The sequence below is a fragment of the Myxine glutinosa genome, chromosome 4 (assembly GCF_964187855.1).
Source record: "Myxine glutinosa chromosome 4, kmMyxGlut1.1, whole genome shotgun sequence".
Lineage (NCBI taxonomy): Eukaryota > Metazoa > Chordata > Myxini > Myxiniformes > Myxinidae > Myxine > Myxine glutinosa.
This window is the reverse complement of record NC_136264.1, coordinates 9666867-9686325: the sequence shown is the minus strand read 5'-3', so window position 1 is coordinate 9686325 and position 19459 is coordinate 9666867. Positions and strand designations below refer to the sequence as shown.

The window sequence follows — 19459 nt, the reverse complement described above, 5'->3', positions numbered from 1 at the left end:
TCAATGTTTTGCAATGTCATGAGAATAGTTTATGGCAGCTGAAGCTGCCGGTTGGTTATTTTGCATGTACATTTCACTTTTCTTGATTCAATACCGTCACAGTTCGATTCAATACTGATTTTCATCTTACTATAATTCAACAAATGTCCATAAGTCTGTTTGAAGGTACCGTAAAAACTGCTGAACCAATCGCAAATATATTTTGGGTGGGTAATCCTGGGACCCCTGGGAGTAAAATAGGCTATTTCGTTTTCCCAATTTCAGCTTTGGTCTCCAGCATTCACAGGTTTGGACTCCTGCATAACGTTCATTGTGACGATGTTCTCATTGCGACGATGTTGTGACGATGTATGTGTTCATGGTAGTGTTTGACGTGACGGTGTGAACGTAATTTTGTAATGTTTTTCGTTTCATAATCCTTTAATGAACGTTCAATGTTTAATAAACGTTTAATGCCCTTCGATGCCCGGGGCCGCACGCGCGCTACACTGGACGGGCCAACGTGTACCTTGCCCTTCGCAGTCAAGCTCAGGTAAACCACTGAGCCCCATCCATGATGGTGACTGGGGCTTGAGACAGTGTCCCACGAACGAGGAATTCCCAGTAAGCACGAGTCATCACCTCACGTTGATTAAGTCCCTGCCCTTTGTACACACCGCCCGTCGCTACTACCGATCGGACTGTTTGATGAGATCCTCGGATCAGCCCCTGCACGGGCCGTTCTCGGCTCGTGCCGGTGCACCGAAAAGATAAGCGAACTTGACTGTCTAGAGGAAGTAAAGTCGTAACAAGGTTTCCGTCGGTGAACCTGCGGAAGGATCATTATCGGGACAACATGAGAGCGAGCGAGACGCACGTGGTACGTGATCGTCCATGTACTGTTTAGCCATGTACTGTTTAGATTTTGATGATTTGCGTGCGATATGATTCAATGGATGTTTATATGAATCGTTTAAAATAAAAAAAGCGATAAAAGCATTGAAGAGTAGAAAAGCGGGAGGGCCGACGGCAGTTGTGGGAGATATGTTTAAGGCAGCGGGAAATTGGGGTGTGAAGAGAATGACAGAGATCTGCAATCTGGTGGTGAAAGAAGGCCGCATTCCAGTGGTTTGGAAACTGAGTACCCTCGTCCCTCTATACAAGGGGAAAGGTGACCATCTGGACTGTGGCTCGTATCGAGCGATAAGGTTATTGGAGCATGGAATGAAGGTATTGGAAAGGGTGTTGGAGAGGAGGATAAGGAAGAAAGTGAAGATTGACGAAATGCAGTTTGTATTTATGCCAGGAAGAGGAACGACAGACGCGCTTTTTATTGTGAGGCAGTTGCAGGAGAAGTATATGGAGAAGAGGAAGAAGTTGTTTCTTGGGTTTGTTGATCTGGAGAAAGCATTCGATAGGGTTCCACGTGAAGTAGTGACATGGGCATTGAGGAAGATAGGAGTGGAGGAATGGTTGATCAGAGTAGTGATGGCAATGTACAAAAGAGCGCGCACAGCTGTAAGGACAAAGGATGGGAACAGTGGTGAGTTTGAGGTGAAGGTGGGAGTGCATCAGGGGTCGGTACTAAGTCCACTACTATTTGTAGCTGTGATGGAGGTGCTGGCTCAGAACGTAAAGGAGGGTTTACCGTGGGAGTTGTTGTATGCAGATGATCTGATGTTGATTGCAGAAAGTATGGATGGACTGAAGGAGAAGATGAACAAGTGGAAGGAATGTATGGAGACAAAAGGTCTGAAGGTGAATATCGTTAAAACGAAGGTGATGGCAAGTGGTAAAGCATGTGGTGAGGTGGAAAGAATTGGGAAGTGGCCGTGTGCTGTGTGCAGGAAGGGTGTCGGAGTGAATTCCATTCAATGTACAATGTGCGCTGCGTGGGTTCATCAAAAATGTAGTGGTTTGAGAGGGTCATTAACCAGTGTGGCAGCTACATTCAAGTGTAAGGTGTGCACAGAGGGAGCTGCAGATGGAGGGAATGTTGAGTTGGATCTTGGAGATGGCGTGAAGCTGGAAGGTGTGAAAACATTTTGTTACCTTGGAGACATGCTGAATGGAGAAGGTGGATCAGACTCGGCAACGGTTGCTCGAGTGAGATGTGCATGGAAGAAGTTTCGGGAACTGAGTGGCGTGCTGACGAGGAGGGGAGTGTCATTGAGGCTGAAGGGAAAGGTGTATGCTGCATGTGTGAGAAGTGTTATGATTTATGGGAGTGAGACATGGGTCATGAACGTAGAGCAGCAACGAAGGCTGGAAAGGGTGGAAATGTGAATGGTTCGGTGGATGTGTGGAGTATCGTTGAGAGAGAGGAAGACAAATGATGAATTGTGAAAGATGATGGGAATAGAGCCTGTGATGGATGCTGTGAAGAGAAACAGGTTGAGATGGTTTGGTCATGTGTTGAGGAAGGATGAAAGTGACTGGTTGAAAAGAGTGATGGAAATGAATGTAGAAGGAAGTAGAGGACGGGGAAGACCGAGAAAGACCTGGCTAAAGATGGTGGAAGAAGAAATGCAGGCAAGGGGATTAACAAGGGGAGATGCAGAAAATAGGGCAAAATGGAGAACATTGTCATGGGGACCGCAAGGCTAACCCCCACTCTTGCAGGGAAAATGGCCTTAAAATGCCTGTTGTTGTTGTTTAAAATAAAAAAAGCCTTCAATTTCTGATATTTTACCTTTTCATTTGGGCTTCCCAATTGAAGGCCCGCCCGTAGAGCGGGTACTGTTGCTAGTAGAGTAACAATTTAAAACAGCTACATTTTGCCCTCTTTTCGACAAATCCAACTTCCACCACCGAATGTTGCACCATCATTTCGTTGTCGGCGGTATAAGTAGCTCAGAGCTTTGGGTCTGAATGAAACCAAGAGTGCAACTTTTAAATGCCACAAAATAGTTTAAATTGATTATTAACTTAAACTTTTCCCGTCACTGGTTATATTAGACCATAAATCCAAATTATTGCATCAAATGGCTGATTTTTGACACCACCATTACTCAAACAATAGTGGATCAACAAAACAACTCAAACTGAAGATTCTTTAAAATAAAATAAAAACATACAAATGCATCAACACTGGCTCAAATTCTGATCCAACTGACCTTGTCTCCAATGCGGCACAAGTACTCTGCGCGTGCCAACATGGCATCACGAATCTCACTTTCTCCAAGATTCTTTTCAGCATCCTCTAGGGCAGCATCAAGTTTTACCAACTCGGCCTCATTAGCAGCCCGCATCCTCGCAAGAAGTGCTGCATCCAATGACCAGTCCAACTCTCGGCATACTTCCTCATAGTATGGTGCCATGTCTGAGGAGAGGAACAGGTGCTTGCTTGTGATTGCGAAGCAAAACCATAACAGACATGCTTAACGACCCACTCTTGTACTGGGTTAACCATACTGTAGCAAAGTGTCAAAAGAGGGGGAAAAAATAAACAAATAAATAAGATGATAACCACGGTGATAGGTGGTTTACATATTTACAATGACAATTTGCATTAGCAATGTGGATTCAATAAGCAGTAACTAGAACGGCACTCAGTAGAGAGCATACCTCCTCCAGGTGAACAGTTTATGTTTTGTATCCCAGAGTAGACCAGAAAATCACAATACAGAATCACATTTAATCAAAATCATCCGTTCACAACGTTTTGAGTTATCCTGCTTTGTATCGTTTTTGGCCCTATCTCCCAATGGTGAAGAATCACTTTAAAGTACCAGCCGGATGCGGATCCGGTTCTCCACCAGAATTGAATCGTTCTTCCTCATCACACACAACCTGTCCACCAAGTTTCGTCCAAATCCAACCACACCTTTGAGATATCCTGCTATGTATCGTTTTTGGCCTGATCTTCCAATGGTGAAGATTCACTTTAAAAAAAAAATTCTCATATCCAAATCCATATTCAGATCTTCACCAAAATGGAATCGATTAGTCCTCGTCACACACACAACCTCTTGCCCAAGTTTTGTACAAATCCGTCCACAACTTTTTGAGATATGCTGCTATGTATCGTTTTTGGCCCTATCTCCCAATGGTGAAGAACAACTTTAAAAAATTCTAGTAACTGATATTCCAGGATCCGAATCTGGATCTTCACCAAAATATAATCATTTCGTCCTTCTCACATACGCTACGTCTCTGCCAAATTTCATCCGAATCCGTCCATAACCTTTTGAGATATCTTGTTCACAAACAAACAGACAGACAGGGGTGAAAACATAACCTCCTTGGTATGCGATAGAGCAGCTTGCGTTAAAACTGACCACTGGATGAAAAGCTTTTAAGGCTGTTTATATGCTTTATTTTATGTTTGTAGGCTAATAAATTAATCAGTGGTTGAACGACATTGGCGCAGCCAGGAACAAACCGCCGGAAGAAATTAATGAGCCCTATAATTTTGCGAAGAGAGTTTGGTGAAGGAAATTTGCTGACAACTGCAACCTTGTCAGGTAGTGGTCAGATACCGTTGGGGTTCATCATGTGACCTAGGAATGTCAGTGAGGGTACTAGAAATTCACTCTTGGCTGGATTAATGAGCACCCAATACTGGGATAGGTGATCAAGCAGCAACCTTATGTGGAATTAATGTTCCTCGAGATGTGCCATCAATAAGGTTGTCAATACAAGTATAGACGAAAGGTCGACCATGGGTCACTTTGTCAATGAGGTATTGAAAAGTTTTTGTGACAATGCATAGCCCAAAGGGCAAGCGCACAAGCTCAGAGTAAGAAGGACGTGGTGATGGCTGTTTTATGCACATCTGCCATATCCACAAAAAATCTGGTGGTTGGGTTTGACGAGGTCAAACTTGGGGAGAGAGAAAAAAAAATCCCTTCAAGACCAGAGGCCAAATCTGGCAGAAGCAGATTCCATGGCCTCCAATCACTTGGCATCTTCTTCGGTACCATGTATAATGGGGATGACAAGTTGCTGCTCTAAGGTTATCAGTAGTGTATATATATGTTGCTTCTGGGACACTCATTTTCCCATTGACTTACATGTTAACTTTCCTCTTAACCTCATTACCCATTAACACCTCTATTTCTCCCACCCTCATCTTTATGAACCTTTTGTCTATAGTACCTATCCTTAATGTTGTTCATTAGACAACTCAAACACTACAAATATTTGTTTTCCCTTATAGACCTATAATCCTTCTTCTACATATCATCTGGCAGATTATCTTTGACCCACTCAAACATCGACCCATTCACTTCCATGTTAATTTTCTTCTCACCTCTTTACGAACCTTTTAGCCTTTTGACACTCAAACAATGATTCCCCCTTGGTCTTATGGTACTCTTACTATCAATGATCCCGAGTAGACCACTCAAACATCGATCCTACAAATATTTGTTTATGCGTGGGAAATAATTTAATTCTCTTGCCACTCCCTTCACCATCTAATATATTAACAAAAAAGATGTTTGAGTTTGGTTCTTTATTAAGATATTTTAACTGAGCTAAGATAAAATGGTAAACCTCCCTCAATGTTCTTGTTTGAACGCCTCCAGTGCCACACACTTTTTGGTAGGCTCTGCCCACCTTTTGTTAAGCTCCGTCCACTTTTTACTAAGCCCCGCCCACTTTTTGTTACGCCACGCCCACTTTTTGTTAAGCCACCCCCATTTTGGCTAAGCCCCGCCCACTTTTGCTAAGCCCCACCCACTTTATAAACTCTTCAGCATTGTATCATTTCCAGGTAATACATTACATCATTTTCAGGGAATTCCCATCACATCATTTCCAGTTAAGACACGCCCAGGGAATTTCCAAAGGAAATGACACACCCAGTCCTTATAAAAGGCACCGACCACACAGGCTTTTTCAAACACGCTTTCTGCTTCACTTGAGAATGGACTACTATGCCGAAATGGAATGGGATAACTTTGCTATTCCTTGGAGTCCTACTACCTGTGTAGAACTCAACCTTCAGATTGATGAACTGGACTCGAACCTCTTATCAATGGAGGTAAGTTTGTTTATTTATTTATTTATTTATTTATTTAATTAATTGTGTATTTAATTATTTATTTTAATTTTTTTTTTTTTTTAGATGAGACTCGTGTAAGAGTTAACAAAGTTTATTTTAATATTCATAGAGCTTGATTTATACAAATAAAAATATTGTATTAAATTAATACATTGTTATTTTCTTTCACAGGAAATTGTATCTACCTTCGCACAGGAAATTGTACTATTGTATTGAAATAGATACGAAATGAAAATTCTGCTTTTAACACAACTTGGGATGAAGTTATTTTTTTGTTTGAAGACATTTTGAACAACCAAGACCCCCAGAACGAGTTCTACCTTGATGACCCAGCCAAAGAGTTATACCTTGGAGATCCACAAAATCCTGAAAAAGAGTTTTACCATGATGATACTTGTTGTGAGTTATCAAAACAAAACCCACTGAACAAGTTCTACCTTGATGAGCCAGAATACAAGTCATACATTGGAGACCCACAAATTTCTGAAAATTGGGAAAGGGGAGTTCTCCCTGATGGTCCGCAGTTATACTATGTGAGACACATCATAGAAACCCTAAAAAATTGTGAAACGGGAATTCTCCCTGATGGTCCGCAGTTATACTATGTGAGACACATCATAGAAACCCTAAAAAATTGTGAAACGGGAATTCTCCCTGATGGTCCGCAGTTATACTATGTGAGACACATCATAGAAACCCTAAAAAATTGGGCAAGGAGAGTTCTCCCTGATGGTCCGCAGTTATACTATGTGAGACACATCATAGAAACCCTAAAAAATTGGGAAACGGGAATTCTCCCTGATGGTCCGCAGTTATACTATGTGAGACACATCATAGAAACCCTAAAAAATTGGGCAAGGAGAGTTCTCCCTGATGGTCCGCAGTTATACTATGTGAGACTTATCACGGAAACCCCCAATATTTCTGAAAATTGTGGTTCTACCTTGGAGACTTGGAAAGATGGTTATATTTTTGGAGACTCGGAATTGGGGTTTTGTTTTGATGACTCGGAATGTGATACCTATCTTGGAGGCTCAACAGGAATGTGGTTATACCTTGGGAACTTGGAAAGTTGGTTTTATTTTGGAGACTCTACCTGTGGGGTCCATCTTGGAGACTTTGGATTCTAAAGCAATGAACAATGTTCTTTGTTTAATGACGCTTGATTTAAGCAATATCAAGAAAGTTCGAGGAAGAAAATGCTGGAAAATTCTTTCTTCCCATTTCTACTTCTTCAAACTTGAAAGCCTTGAAAGACAGAATTGGAGGAAGAGGAAAAAAACAAAAATGAAATACGTATTTTTAAAAAAGAAGAAAAAAAAGATTATGTTAGGGTTTGGGTGGGATTTTGAATGTGAGGGTTAGGGATGGGGTTCGGTTAGGGATGGGGTTGGGTTAGGGTTGGGATTTTGAATGTGAGTGTTAGGGTTGGGGTTGGGTTAGGGATGGGATTGGGTTAGGGTTGGGATTTTGAATGTGAGGGTTAGGGATGGGTTGGGTTCGGGATGGGGTTGGGTTAGGGATGGGGTTGGGTTAGGGATGGGGTTGGGTTAGGGATGGGGTTGGGTTAGGGATGGGGTTGGGTTAGGGATGGGGTTGGGTTAGGGATGGGGTTGGGTTAGGGTTTGTATATTATTATGACTCACTCACACATACACACACAAAAGTTAAGCCCAAACTGAAAAGTTGAGGGATTCTGTGTTTGGGGTTCACAGATCTCAAGAACGTATCCCCATTATACACACACAAAAGTTAAGCCCCAACTAAAAAGTTGTGGGATTCTGTGTTTGGGGTTCACAGATTTAAAAACGTATCCCCATTATACACACACAAAAGTTAAGCCCCAACTAAAAAGTTGAGGGATTCTGTGTTTGGGGTTCACAGATCTCAAGAACGTATCCCCATTATACACACACAAAAGTTAAGCCCCAACTAAAAAGTTGTGGGATTCTGCGTTTGGGGTTCACAGATTTAAAAACATATCCCCATTACATTTTATTTATTTATTTATTATTTTCAAGGGTATTATCTGCTTACTTGTGTTTTTTGTAATTCTTGCGAGTAAAATGAACCCAAGATTTCTTCTCCATTTAAATCATATAATTTGTAGGTCCAAGGAGCTGTATCCATTACATCAATGATTTTAAATAATTCACGAGTCCATTTTTGTGTATAACCTTTCTCAAAATGACTTTTCCATTTGTATATTCTTACAATATCACCAACTTTAAACTTGGGCTTTCTCAAATTAATCTCCTTTTCATATTCTAATTTTGTAAATGTTTCCGATGGTTTTGATTTTGTTGATGAATGAACTGTATTATTGTAATTATCGACAATATCCTGAATTAAATACACCCATTTTTGAGAACCGAGTTGTGTGAATTTTTTATATAGTCTCTCTTTCAAAGTACGATTAAAACGCTCAATAACAACTGCTTTTCCTTCATTAAAGGTGCTGTATAATTTAATACCCTCCCCTTTAAGAAATTTCATAAATATTTTGTTATAGAACTCTGTTCCCTCATCGGTCCATAACTTCTTTGGTTTCCTTTTATTCCTATCAAATATTAGCTTAAAGGCTAACATTAAAGTATTACCTCTCTTGTTTTTCAAAGGAACAACCCAGGCAAATCTACTCCTCAAATCAATAACGGTTAAAGCATACCTGTATCCCTTATCATTATTTAGTTTGATTAAATCAGCGGACCATATGTGGTCGGTGTATTTAGAATAAACTTTCCTTCTTTTAAACTTTGTGATTATAGGTTTATGTAATTCATTAGCCAAAAGCTCCTCAGTCTTGATAACATCATTGGAGTTTAATAGTTTTTTGGGAAATAACCAAGACCAAGTTTCAATTTAACACTTATCATTTTTTTCACAATAAACCTATCAACTTTCTCTCTCAATGTCGGATTTCGTATCAAGGACAAATTATACAACATTTCTCTGTCTGCTTCATGTTTTTCATCCAATGTAGTGGTATTCCCATAAGCAATATCATGCTTCATACACACTTCATCAACCCTATTTATAGGTCTGGACCAAGGTTTAGGATTGTCAGCCTCATCTAATCTTTTATCCAAGTTTGTTCCTGGACCACAGAAAGAATACCCTGGAAGGTGTAATTCCCCTGGAATTCCAGTTGTTGTAAATTTACTTCCTGACAGAAACTTTTGTATGTCTCCTCCACTTTTAGGAGAGATGAATTGGCACTTTTTAGAGCCACACACTTGACATATTCCCATAAACTCTATTATTTTTAGCTTTAACATAAGAGATATTTTTAGATTTAGTTTTCTTTTTACATTTGAGACAATAACTCATATTTATTTATCAGAAAAATTCCGACAGAGTATCAAAACCTTTTTGGTTTTTAACATATACATTTCAATCTTTATTTTTAAAACATAAAGAATCCTAAGGAATGCCTTCACTCTCTCCTCCATTTATTTACAAATAAAAACTAACTAAAGTCAATTACACCGACATCATCAACCACATAATATTTTCCTTCTTCTTCTTCTTTATCACCACTTTCTCGTTTAAATCTCCTCCCTGAAACTGAAGACATTGACGTCGTTATTCTTGAAAATAATATTTTCATTAGACTTCTCATTTCTTTATTTTCCTCCTCAGTGCGTTGAGTTTGATTTATTTGCTGTAATACCTTCAATCTTTTATTAATCTCACTGATTTCCATCTTTTTATATTTTTCCTCCCTCTCTCTTTGCTCCCTCTCCTCCTTCTCTCTTTTCTCCCTTTCCTCCCTCTCTTTTCTCCCTTTCATCCCTCTCCTTTTTCTCCCTTTCCTCCTTCTCCTTTTTCTCCCTTTCCTCCTTTTTCTTTTTCTCCCTTTCCTCCTCCTTTTTCGCCCTTTCCTCCTTCTCCTTTTTCTCCCTTTCCTCCTTCTCCTTTTTCTCCCTTTCCTCCTCCTTTTTCTCTCTTTCCTCCTTCTCTTCTTCAACTCCTTCCTCATCCCTTGCTACCCTTGAGTTTGAGCCCCAAAGAATATTATACATATACTCATCTGGATTTTGAGATATTCTTGTATCTATAATAATTTTTCTCATAATAGGATACCAATAAGATTTGTTGACGATTTCTAAAAGAGTTTTATATTTCATAACTTTGAGAAGTTCATTTTTATTTAATATTTTAAACAAGTCTCTATTTGTGGGTTTAACAATATCAGTATAAGGCCAGTTTTTTATGACAAAATTCCCATGCATATGCTCCAAATCATAAGGTATGTAATACCGAGCACCCTTTTCTTGTAGGTATCCTTGAATACAAAAATTATAATTCTCTTGTAGTCTTCTTCCTGCCATTTATGTATCAGAAATATATGTGAGATTAATATTATGACAGGTAATACCACCCCATCTTCCCACTACCAAATCGGTTTGTATTCCTCGGCTTTCTATCCTTATCTCATTACCTTCCTTCTTTGTCATGCTAACCATCGCTATACTATCATATATTTTTCTTTTCTTAAAACCATGTATTTGCTGTTTATTAATTGTACTTCCACATAAATCCTTATCCTCACCAAGTGGATAATATTCTTCTTTACGAGACTGATTAAAATCATGTAGGTCTTCTATGTTTATTGAAAAAGACCAATTATACCCTAAATCAGGCATATCATACCCCCATTTATTAATTCGCATATTAACTACAGACTTGGCATTTAATATGGAATTTTTTTTTTCTTCTTGACTTGGGTTTACTTTCTTAACTCAGTATATCAATCTGGTGAGTTTCTTTTACACTTTGGTGATTTATTTGTTAAAAGAACCATGTCACTGATTGTCTGTCGCAGCAAGAAGTCAACAACAGGATTATATCACAGGTGGCGTGGCAAAATGTACAGACAGGTGCATTTGATGATTGGCTTCACAGTCGGGTATACAAGGGTTGTTGCGTTCTGTATTAGTGGAAAACATCTACAGCACGTCTCCAAAAGTTATTGCCGCTTCCTCTGGAGATGGTCCGTCAACTCGACAATGCTGTTTGTCATGGAGTGGTGGCTTTACGAAATTACGGCATGAAACAGCGTGCTATTGCTCGGCAGTATGGCATCACTCAAGGTCAGGTGTCAAAGATCCTGAAACGAAATGCTCAGAGGGGTGTCCCTACTCCAATACCGAGGCCAGGACGTCCCCGCAGAACCACAAGGAGGCATGATCGCCAGCTGAACCAGTTAGTCTGCAATGGCCGTGCCAAGTCAGCTAATCGGCTTAGAGCTGAATGGCAGCAACTGACAAATGTGCCTGTATCCAGAAGGCTAGTCAACCAACGACTGGTTCAAGCAGGCTATCGTGCCAGGCGTCCCCTGAGAAAGCCACGCCTGACCAGACAATACCGCCAGCGCCGATTGCAGTGGGCCAGAGTGCACCGTCAATGGCAGCCAGGACACTGGAATCACGTGATCTTCAGTGACGAGTCTAGATTTCTGGTCTATCGTCAAGATGGCCACGTCCGAGTGCGCAGACAAGTGCATGAAGCCTACAACAAAGATTGTATAGTGCCAAGAGTCCAAGCTGGAGGTGGTGGGGTGACCGTTTGGGCTGCTTTTCATGCAGGGGGCAAAACTGACCTGGTTGTTCTGAATGGAAACCTGAACCAGTTCAAGTACAGGGCCATTCTGGAAGAAACATTGCTTCCATTTGCTCGTGCAGCCTTTCGAGGAAACTTTGTCTTCCAAGATGACAATGCACGGCCTCATCGTGCTCGCATGATCCAACACTTTCTTGCTGACCGTGGTGTAGAGCATATGGAGTGGCCTGCCATACGGATATGAATCCGACAGAGAACTTGTGGGCAGAATTAACGCGTCAAATCGACCACTTGGACCAGCAGCCGACCTCTGTGCGTGAATTACAGCAGGCTATTGTCACTGCATGGCAAGCGATTCCTGTCCAAACCTTGACAAATCTCGTGAACAGCATGCCTCAACGTGTACCTGCTCTCCTGAATGCTCGTGGGGGTTACACGAAGTACTGAACTGTAATTTTACTGTCCGTAATCCCAGTCGTAATTTAACTTTTGTTTTTGTTAAAAAAAATTTTGGCTAATGTGCAAAATAAAGAGATACTTCTGGAAAACGTACAGAAGTTTAACACAGTAATGTCCATGAATTGAGTTCGATATCAGTTTACATCACTTTCAAGGATCAATTTATTTGTTTCGAAATATCAAATGTGGTTTTTGTTTCTTTTAAAGGTCACATTAACAAAATCTCGAATAATTTAAACATAATTCCAATGAACTTTTTGTTCTAAGACATCTTGAAAAGTAAGTTCACCCCCACAAAAAAAATATTCCATATTAAATGCCAAGTCTGTATATATGTCCTTCTTTATAAAATTCAATTGTAAGCAGGTAGTTAAATTCAATGAGGAAAGGTGTATAGTCAGTATAACCAGGTGTTGTGGTTGTAAATTTTACTTGTTTAACAAAACGTGCTGTTTTCTTTAAAAATATATATCTATCTATAATTCCAGCAATCTCTGTGTGTCTGTGTGTCTGTGTGTCTGTGTGTCTGTGTGTCTGTGTGTCTGTGTGTCTGTGACCGCTGTTTCTCGACAACCACGGGTCCGATATACTTGAAACTTGCCAGGTATATTGCTGGGGACCCGAGGATGTGCCTTTTCAAGGTTTGAAATTAATCGGACAAGTACTTACCGAGCTATGTCCAAAAAACGCTTCAACCAATCAGAGAGCAGCGAGCTATCACGTGTGCCGAACGTGGCGATCAGACTCTGCCTCGGACGGCACATTTGACAGCGTATTCATTTATTTCACGTTGGAAAACTATGTTGCCGTTAAACTATGTTTTAAAACGAATTCAAACTGCGATTAAATTAAAACGATTCATCCTAACTGCGATTTGCGAACTTCCGGACAGTGAAGACTTCACTTCCGGCAGCCAATCACAGAACGCTTTGTTGCGTAGGCGTGGCCGATGTCAGAGCGAGCGTGTGCGCCATTACGTGCCTTTTCAAGGTTTCATATTAATCGGAGGAGTAGTTACCGCGCTATGGCGATTTCTTTACCAAACTCCGCAAGCCGTTCGCTTTGGACCAAACCATTGCATGTAAATAGAGGGGGGGGATTGTCACCGGACTCGCAAGCCGTTCGCTTTGGACCAAACCATTGCATGTAAATAGAGGGGGGGGATTGTCACCGGACTCGCAAGCCGTTCGCTTTGGACCAAACCATTGCATGTAAATAGAGGGGGGGGGATTGTCACCGTACTCGCAAGCCGTTCGCTTTGGACCAAACCATTTCATGTAAATAGAGGGGGGGGATTGTCACCGTACTCGCAAGCCGTTCGCTTTGGACCAAACCATTTCATGTAAATAGAGGGGGGGGGGGGGATATAATTTTAGATATATATATAGTACGGGCATTGGCAAGGAACGGGCACCCACGTACGGGCAATGCCCTAGTTGTGTTAAATCACTAAATCTAATTAAGTCATTCGCATCTGTAGGGTTTGGATAATTGATTAATTTATAAGTATTCTTCATATTAATATTTTTACTTACACTATATTTTTGTCGTTCAGCCTGTGCCTTTGTATAATAATTTGATAAATCAATATCCTGAGAGGATTTTCCAAAGATAGAACCATCTTTTCCAACATAAGTCATTTATATTAGATTAAAAATGATATAAAAATTTTCATTATTGTTGAGTTGAAATAATACATATAAACATAATTGACCACAACATTTAGAATTAATTTCTTGAACTTGAAATGTTTGATAAACACCATTCTGTAAGAATTGTATTACTTCAACAGGTGGTGGCATACCATAACTATCAAAATAATATTTATCCTGACTATTATGAATACAAACCCAATGAGAACCATTCTGTGTGTCTAAATTCATAATAATATTCTTTGTATTCTTATTTATATGTATTAATTCATCTCTCATACAAATAACCACATTATCAATTTTTAGTGTTTTACAATACTTAGCTAGTTCTATATTTGACGTTGTATTCTTTCCAAATTGTTTAAACCATTTATCCATTTATTTATGAGAAAGATACAATCCATTACCCCATTTAGTTAGTTTAACACCCGCTTGAGCGATAGAGGTGAGCATATCTCCAACCAACAATCTAGCTTTATCAGGAAGACTTTCAAGTTTTTGAGCAAAATCTACAATTACACCACTTCCACTAATTTGTTTCTCCAACTCCTTGTTATGTCTTTCCAATTCTTTTTGAGCTTTTAGTTGTGCCTTCCTTTCGTTAGCAGTTTTTACCGCTGCTGAAATACCACCAGTCAATGCTCCCGCCGCACTTAAACCAGCAAATAAAGGAATTAGAAACGGGAGAAATCCTCCTCTTGACTCGTCTATTGAATATTTCTTTAACATAGGTTTCGTCATTTTAATTCTAAGTGAACCAGTATCATTTAGTGTTTTTACTTGTGTGTGTGTGAGTAAATCATCAATTCTTACAGCTCCTTTTCTTTGAATTGTATTAACATTAATAATACAAGGCTTTTGATTTTGAATACAAGATGTTAATTTATTCAGATTGATTTGATTAACATACACCCCTACCATTTATTTATGAGAAAAAACCTATGTGATATTAATCATAACACCATTATCTGTATTAATCTGTAATTCTGTTTCTTCCAAAAGCAAACAATAAGCATTAACTTCTTCATTCTCTCCTCTTTCAATGTATAGAGAAGTATCCACTCTATTAGACTTTATAGTTTCCTTTTGAGAACTCAGGTCAATTGTGTCGATTGTATAAAGTTTTTGAAATGCAACCATATCCAAAATAGGATCATTATTACCGTTGCTTTCACACACCTTTTGGTAAGACTTGTAGGCTTCCGCATAATCATTTTTTTCCCAATCAATTTCCAATCTATCTCGCGGATAAAATGTGCCATCAAGAGAAACCCAAAGTTGTTTCACCTTAGCATTATCACTCAGCGCATTATTCTTTTTAGTACTGTCCTCTCCATCTGGTTTTAAAAAAATGAGCCAGAGGTATCGTGGCTTTCCTTGAACACCCAAATTCCAAGTGTAGGTAGTGTGTTCCAGTTTAACGTGTTGACATCTTCTTTTAAGGTATGATACATTTAGCGGTTTCTTTGAGTTAAGTCTTCTATTTAACATCTCTTCCGTTTTAAGATTAGGAGTATATTCACTGATATACCAACACAAATCATTAATAACAAATTAATTGTTGTCTCCAAAAGCATTTTCAACCCCAAAAAGCAACCTATTTACATTATCATTCCTTTGTAGTTGAAATCTAATTTTAAGACCATACAAAACTTTGTCATAATCACAAAATCCAAATATACCTTTCAGAGGTACTGCTACGGTAAAACTATTCTCTGGTTTTGTGTCATCATTATACATTGCCTTCCTTTGACTATAACCAGGGTCTGTGTTTGTACCCGTTGACATATCAGGAATAAAACCTTCAACAGCTCCCTTACCCATTCTATCACTAAACGAATATAGTGTAAATTTCATCATTTCAGATGTAGCAGAGACATAATCAACCGCTTCAACCTCTTGTGTTCCAATATACAGGCGGACACTATCAAACATTTTCCAGAAGAAATCATTTATGAGTGTAGCATTAGTATTATTCGCAGACTTAGTGAATTTAAATTTACACAGCAAGAAACTATCAGCTATATTCAAGTAAGTTTGTTGATTATTTATTTCAAAACTTTTTGTTCCATTTGAATTCCAGTCTGTTCCTGTTATAGCATTTACCTTGAAATAGTCTTCCTTTTTAGTAGAGTTTGAAATGATAATCGTATCATCCAAATCATAGATACTATCAATCGCTTCCATACTTGTATTTATATAGCATTAAAATTGTTGAAACCCTGACCCAAGTATTTTAATGATTTTTTGTCGTTCTTGTGAAGATAGTTGAGTTTTACCTTTTTTTATTTCTTTGATTGCTTGTAATTTATGAGACTCCTTTTGAGCATCTTTTATACTCTTTATAGCACCCGCAACTGAACCCACGGCAGAAGCAGTTGAACCAATTAGGTCTTTATGTTTAAGGATGGTTGAACCAATACCCATTAGAGTATCAATTATCCCATCTCCTTTATTTCGAAATTGATGACCTACTGGTTGAACCAATACTGGTTGAATTGATGACCTACTGATGATGACCTACTGGTTGATTGATGACCTACTGGTTGATAATTGATGACCTACTGGTTGAATGGGATGGTTGAACCAATACCCATTAGAGTATCAATTATCCCATCTCCTTTATTTCGAAATTGATGACCTACACCTCGTTGTCTCTTCGGTTTATAGTATCCTCTCCCAAGAAACATACCTTCACCCTTATAGTATGGTGAAAGGTACATGCCCTCCCCTGTAATTATTTTATATTTTCCCAACTCGTGTTTTCTCACAATAACCATTATTTATTTATTGAAAAACTTCACGTAGGTGAATTCTGATGGATATAATTTCATCATTAAAGGATATCATACGATTATCTTGGTCGGTTATCCTAAAATTTACTCTGTATATGGTTTTTCCTGACACAGGTAAATAGACAAGATTTTTTGGTTCCATATTAAATTTATAACCAATCGGGGTTGAGTATGCACTGAATGAAAATATTGTATTCGTTCTTATTCCATCGTTATAAGCACCATCAATCAAATCACAATGAATTAATACTGAATTTATACCGGAGGATATTTGGATAACATTATCACTGTAAAACGTCCCGTTATTTTCAATCTTTTTTGGAGAAACCCAATAGCTCTCTAAACGAATTTTCAATCGTGAAATCAACTTTATAATTATTTTTAAGTTTAATAGTTGATTTTGAAGTGTGTTTTTGAATATCTATTACCATATTTTTTGGTTCATCACCTTTTTCTTTCATAAGGCGAGAGACTTCAGAAAATATTTGAGAAATCTCGTAAGCTCCAGGTGAAACGGTTATAGTTTTATATCCACTTCTAGGATTGTAACTAAACTTGTTGTTTTTCTCTGTGATATTAAAAAGGGTATTGTAAGTTTCCATTGACAACAAAGAAGCCTCATATTCTTTTGTGGGGTCAAGTTGTAGTGGGTAAGGGAATGAAGCTGTGTAATCACTCGTTGTGAAATTAAAACTAAGAATTGTGCTTCTCATCTTATTTAATATCTAATAAAATATCTTTGTATTGACATTTATTAATTATTTTCATATTCATCAACTGGTCTAAAATGGCAGATGTTTCATTAAAACAATTGTTGTTTCCAGCCTTCTTACTACCTAACAACAATAATAGCCTATTAACTAATTGTGATGGGTCATTTGGAAGAAAGCTAACACCCGAACCAAGCTTACTTAAAGCATCAATAATACTGTTGCGGATATGAGGAGGATTGTGTTTTTTTATTGTGTTGTATTGTATAGTAAATTGTTGTAAGTATCACCCTCTGTAAAATGTAATGATTCCTTGTAAATACCTCCGTAGTGTAAAGGTCAAAGGGCGTCTCGGTAGTTATTCCATAAACACCACATTGCAGGACCCGATAAAACCCTTGTTCAGTAGCTTATATCTTATTATGTGTCTTAGGGTAAGGCTGTGTCTCCCATTAATTTAAATACTCCATTGCACCAAGTGAAATAAGAATAGGTCCCCTTTCATTTCATTTCAATGGCCAACTGCATTTTGGGTGGTTTTCTTCAACCACCATTGGCCACGAGGCAGGGTTGGGGAAGAAAGGCGTGTCTCCACCTCGTCATAGAGGGGAGGAGTGAGCCAGCCCCGAACAACCAACCATGAACAAGGGGTTTGGCTTGAGAGGGCGGAGGAAGAGCGATCGGGGAGGTTCGCAAAGGTTGAGGGGCGGGGCCTATATAACCCGCCAGGGGGGCGTTCCCCAAGCAGATGAGCTTTTACAGAGGAGAGACGAAGAGGTCCATGACAAGAGCTGAGTTGGTCGTCAGGGGTGGTCAGTGGTTGCGTTGAGTGGTTGTGTTGGAGAAAGAGTGGTTGGACAAAGAAAGAGAGAGGAGAGAACCCGTCACGCCAGACCCCTCACCAGCGCGTCGACTCCGACCGTGATCCGACCCGTGATCCGACCCGTGATCCCGCGCACACGACAGGATCGGTGGCATCAGCGGCCGTCGAGGTCCAGCCCGACGTCCCGTGCGGAATCAAGCTCCAGCCAGCTCCGTGCCGTCCCCCCCCTCCAGCCACACACCTCCTTCCAGCCAATCCACTCTGCAATTCCCCATGTGAGTCGTCTTTGTTTGTTCTGTCCTGGGTAGGTAATTAAGCTTGTATAAGGAATTCACTGTGTCACCTGCGTCTCATGTCCCTGTACATAATCGTGACTGCTCCTTTTTGCTTGTGTGTGTAAATAGTAATAAATCCCGTTACTCTTATGTACGTCTTCTTCCTCTTTGCATTCGGTCGCTTTAGAGTTTTCCAGATTGAGTAGCTGTGGCGCGATACGGCCAACGTTTGGGGTGAATCGGGTTTTAGTCGGGGAATAACTGTTCGGCCGCGGTTACACCACCGCTCGGTAAAAATAACATCTAATCCGCGGACCGTAACAATACGTTTCTCCTTCTCATTCTTCTTACTTTTACCAGCAACAGAAACTCTATAATCAAGTGCGTTTAGTAAATCAATATATACCCTATCTTCCTCTCTTTCCATATCAAGTGGTTCCTCAAAATATTTTGAACCGCTGAATCCGGAGTTTGTTAGAAGAAACATTAATCTTGGAGTTAATGCAACATTTGGTTGAGCAGAACTTAATAACACCAATTTATCATTAAATATCAATAACTTTTCTTTCACAAGATGGAACTGTGCTGGTTCTTCTGTTGGAATGAGACCTGCTCTGGTTTTTGAACCCGCCGAATATTCATTGTTTTGAAGAGCTTCCACAACATAATTAGGTGGTTGATTTACCTCCTCAAGTTTCCGAAATAATCCTTCATCATCATATTGTAATTCTCCAAGTTCTTGCTCTGTCATTTGACTAAAATCTTTGATCATTTGAAGTTTTTTTGGAGTAAATTCTACTGTGGGAACTGTATGTGAGTGTTGAGTTTTCAAAAGTGGTTTAAAGAATTTCTCTTGTTTTCTTTCAAAGACTTCTTCGCCAGTCAGTTTTTGTCTCCGTTTCTTCTTTATCCCTTCCTGTTGTTTAACAACTTTTGAAACTAATTGTTGATGTTCCTTAAACTTTCTTGCTCTTTCTTCGGCATTCATTTAGTATTGAAAAATATCATTTAATGAATTGTAAAGATCAATGGGAAAATTTTCCTTTTCTTCATCATTATAGTAAATGTGTTGAAATAAATCCTTTTCTTTAAATATTTCATCAAATTCTTTATTGGTATTAATACGAGTTGTTATTTCTTCTTCACTAATACTTGTATCTCTGCTTTTCATACGTTTGCGTTGAGTCTCCT

The 19459-nt window shown here is 39.2% G+C and overlaps 1 protein-coding gene across 1 annotated transcript in view; it reads right to left on the bottom strand.

The window, feature by feature from the left end:
• The window catches only part of PSMD6 (proteasome 26S subunit, non-ATPase 6), a 66094-nt gene that overhangs the window by 22287 nt on the left and 24348 nt on the right, over positions 1–19459 (bottom strand). Inside the window, exon 3 of the mRNA XM_068097653.2 lies at positions 3096–3301. Coding sequence (XP_067953754.1) covers positions 3096–3301 — 206 coding nt within the window. The remainder of the gene's footprint in view (positions 1–3095; positions 3302–19459) is intronic.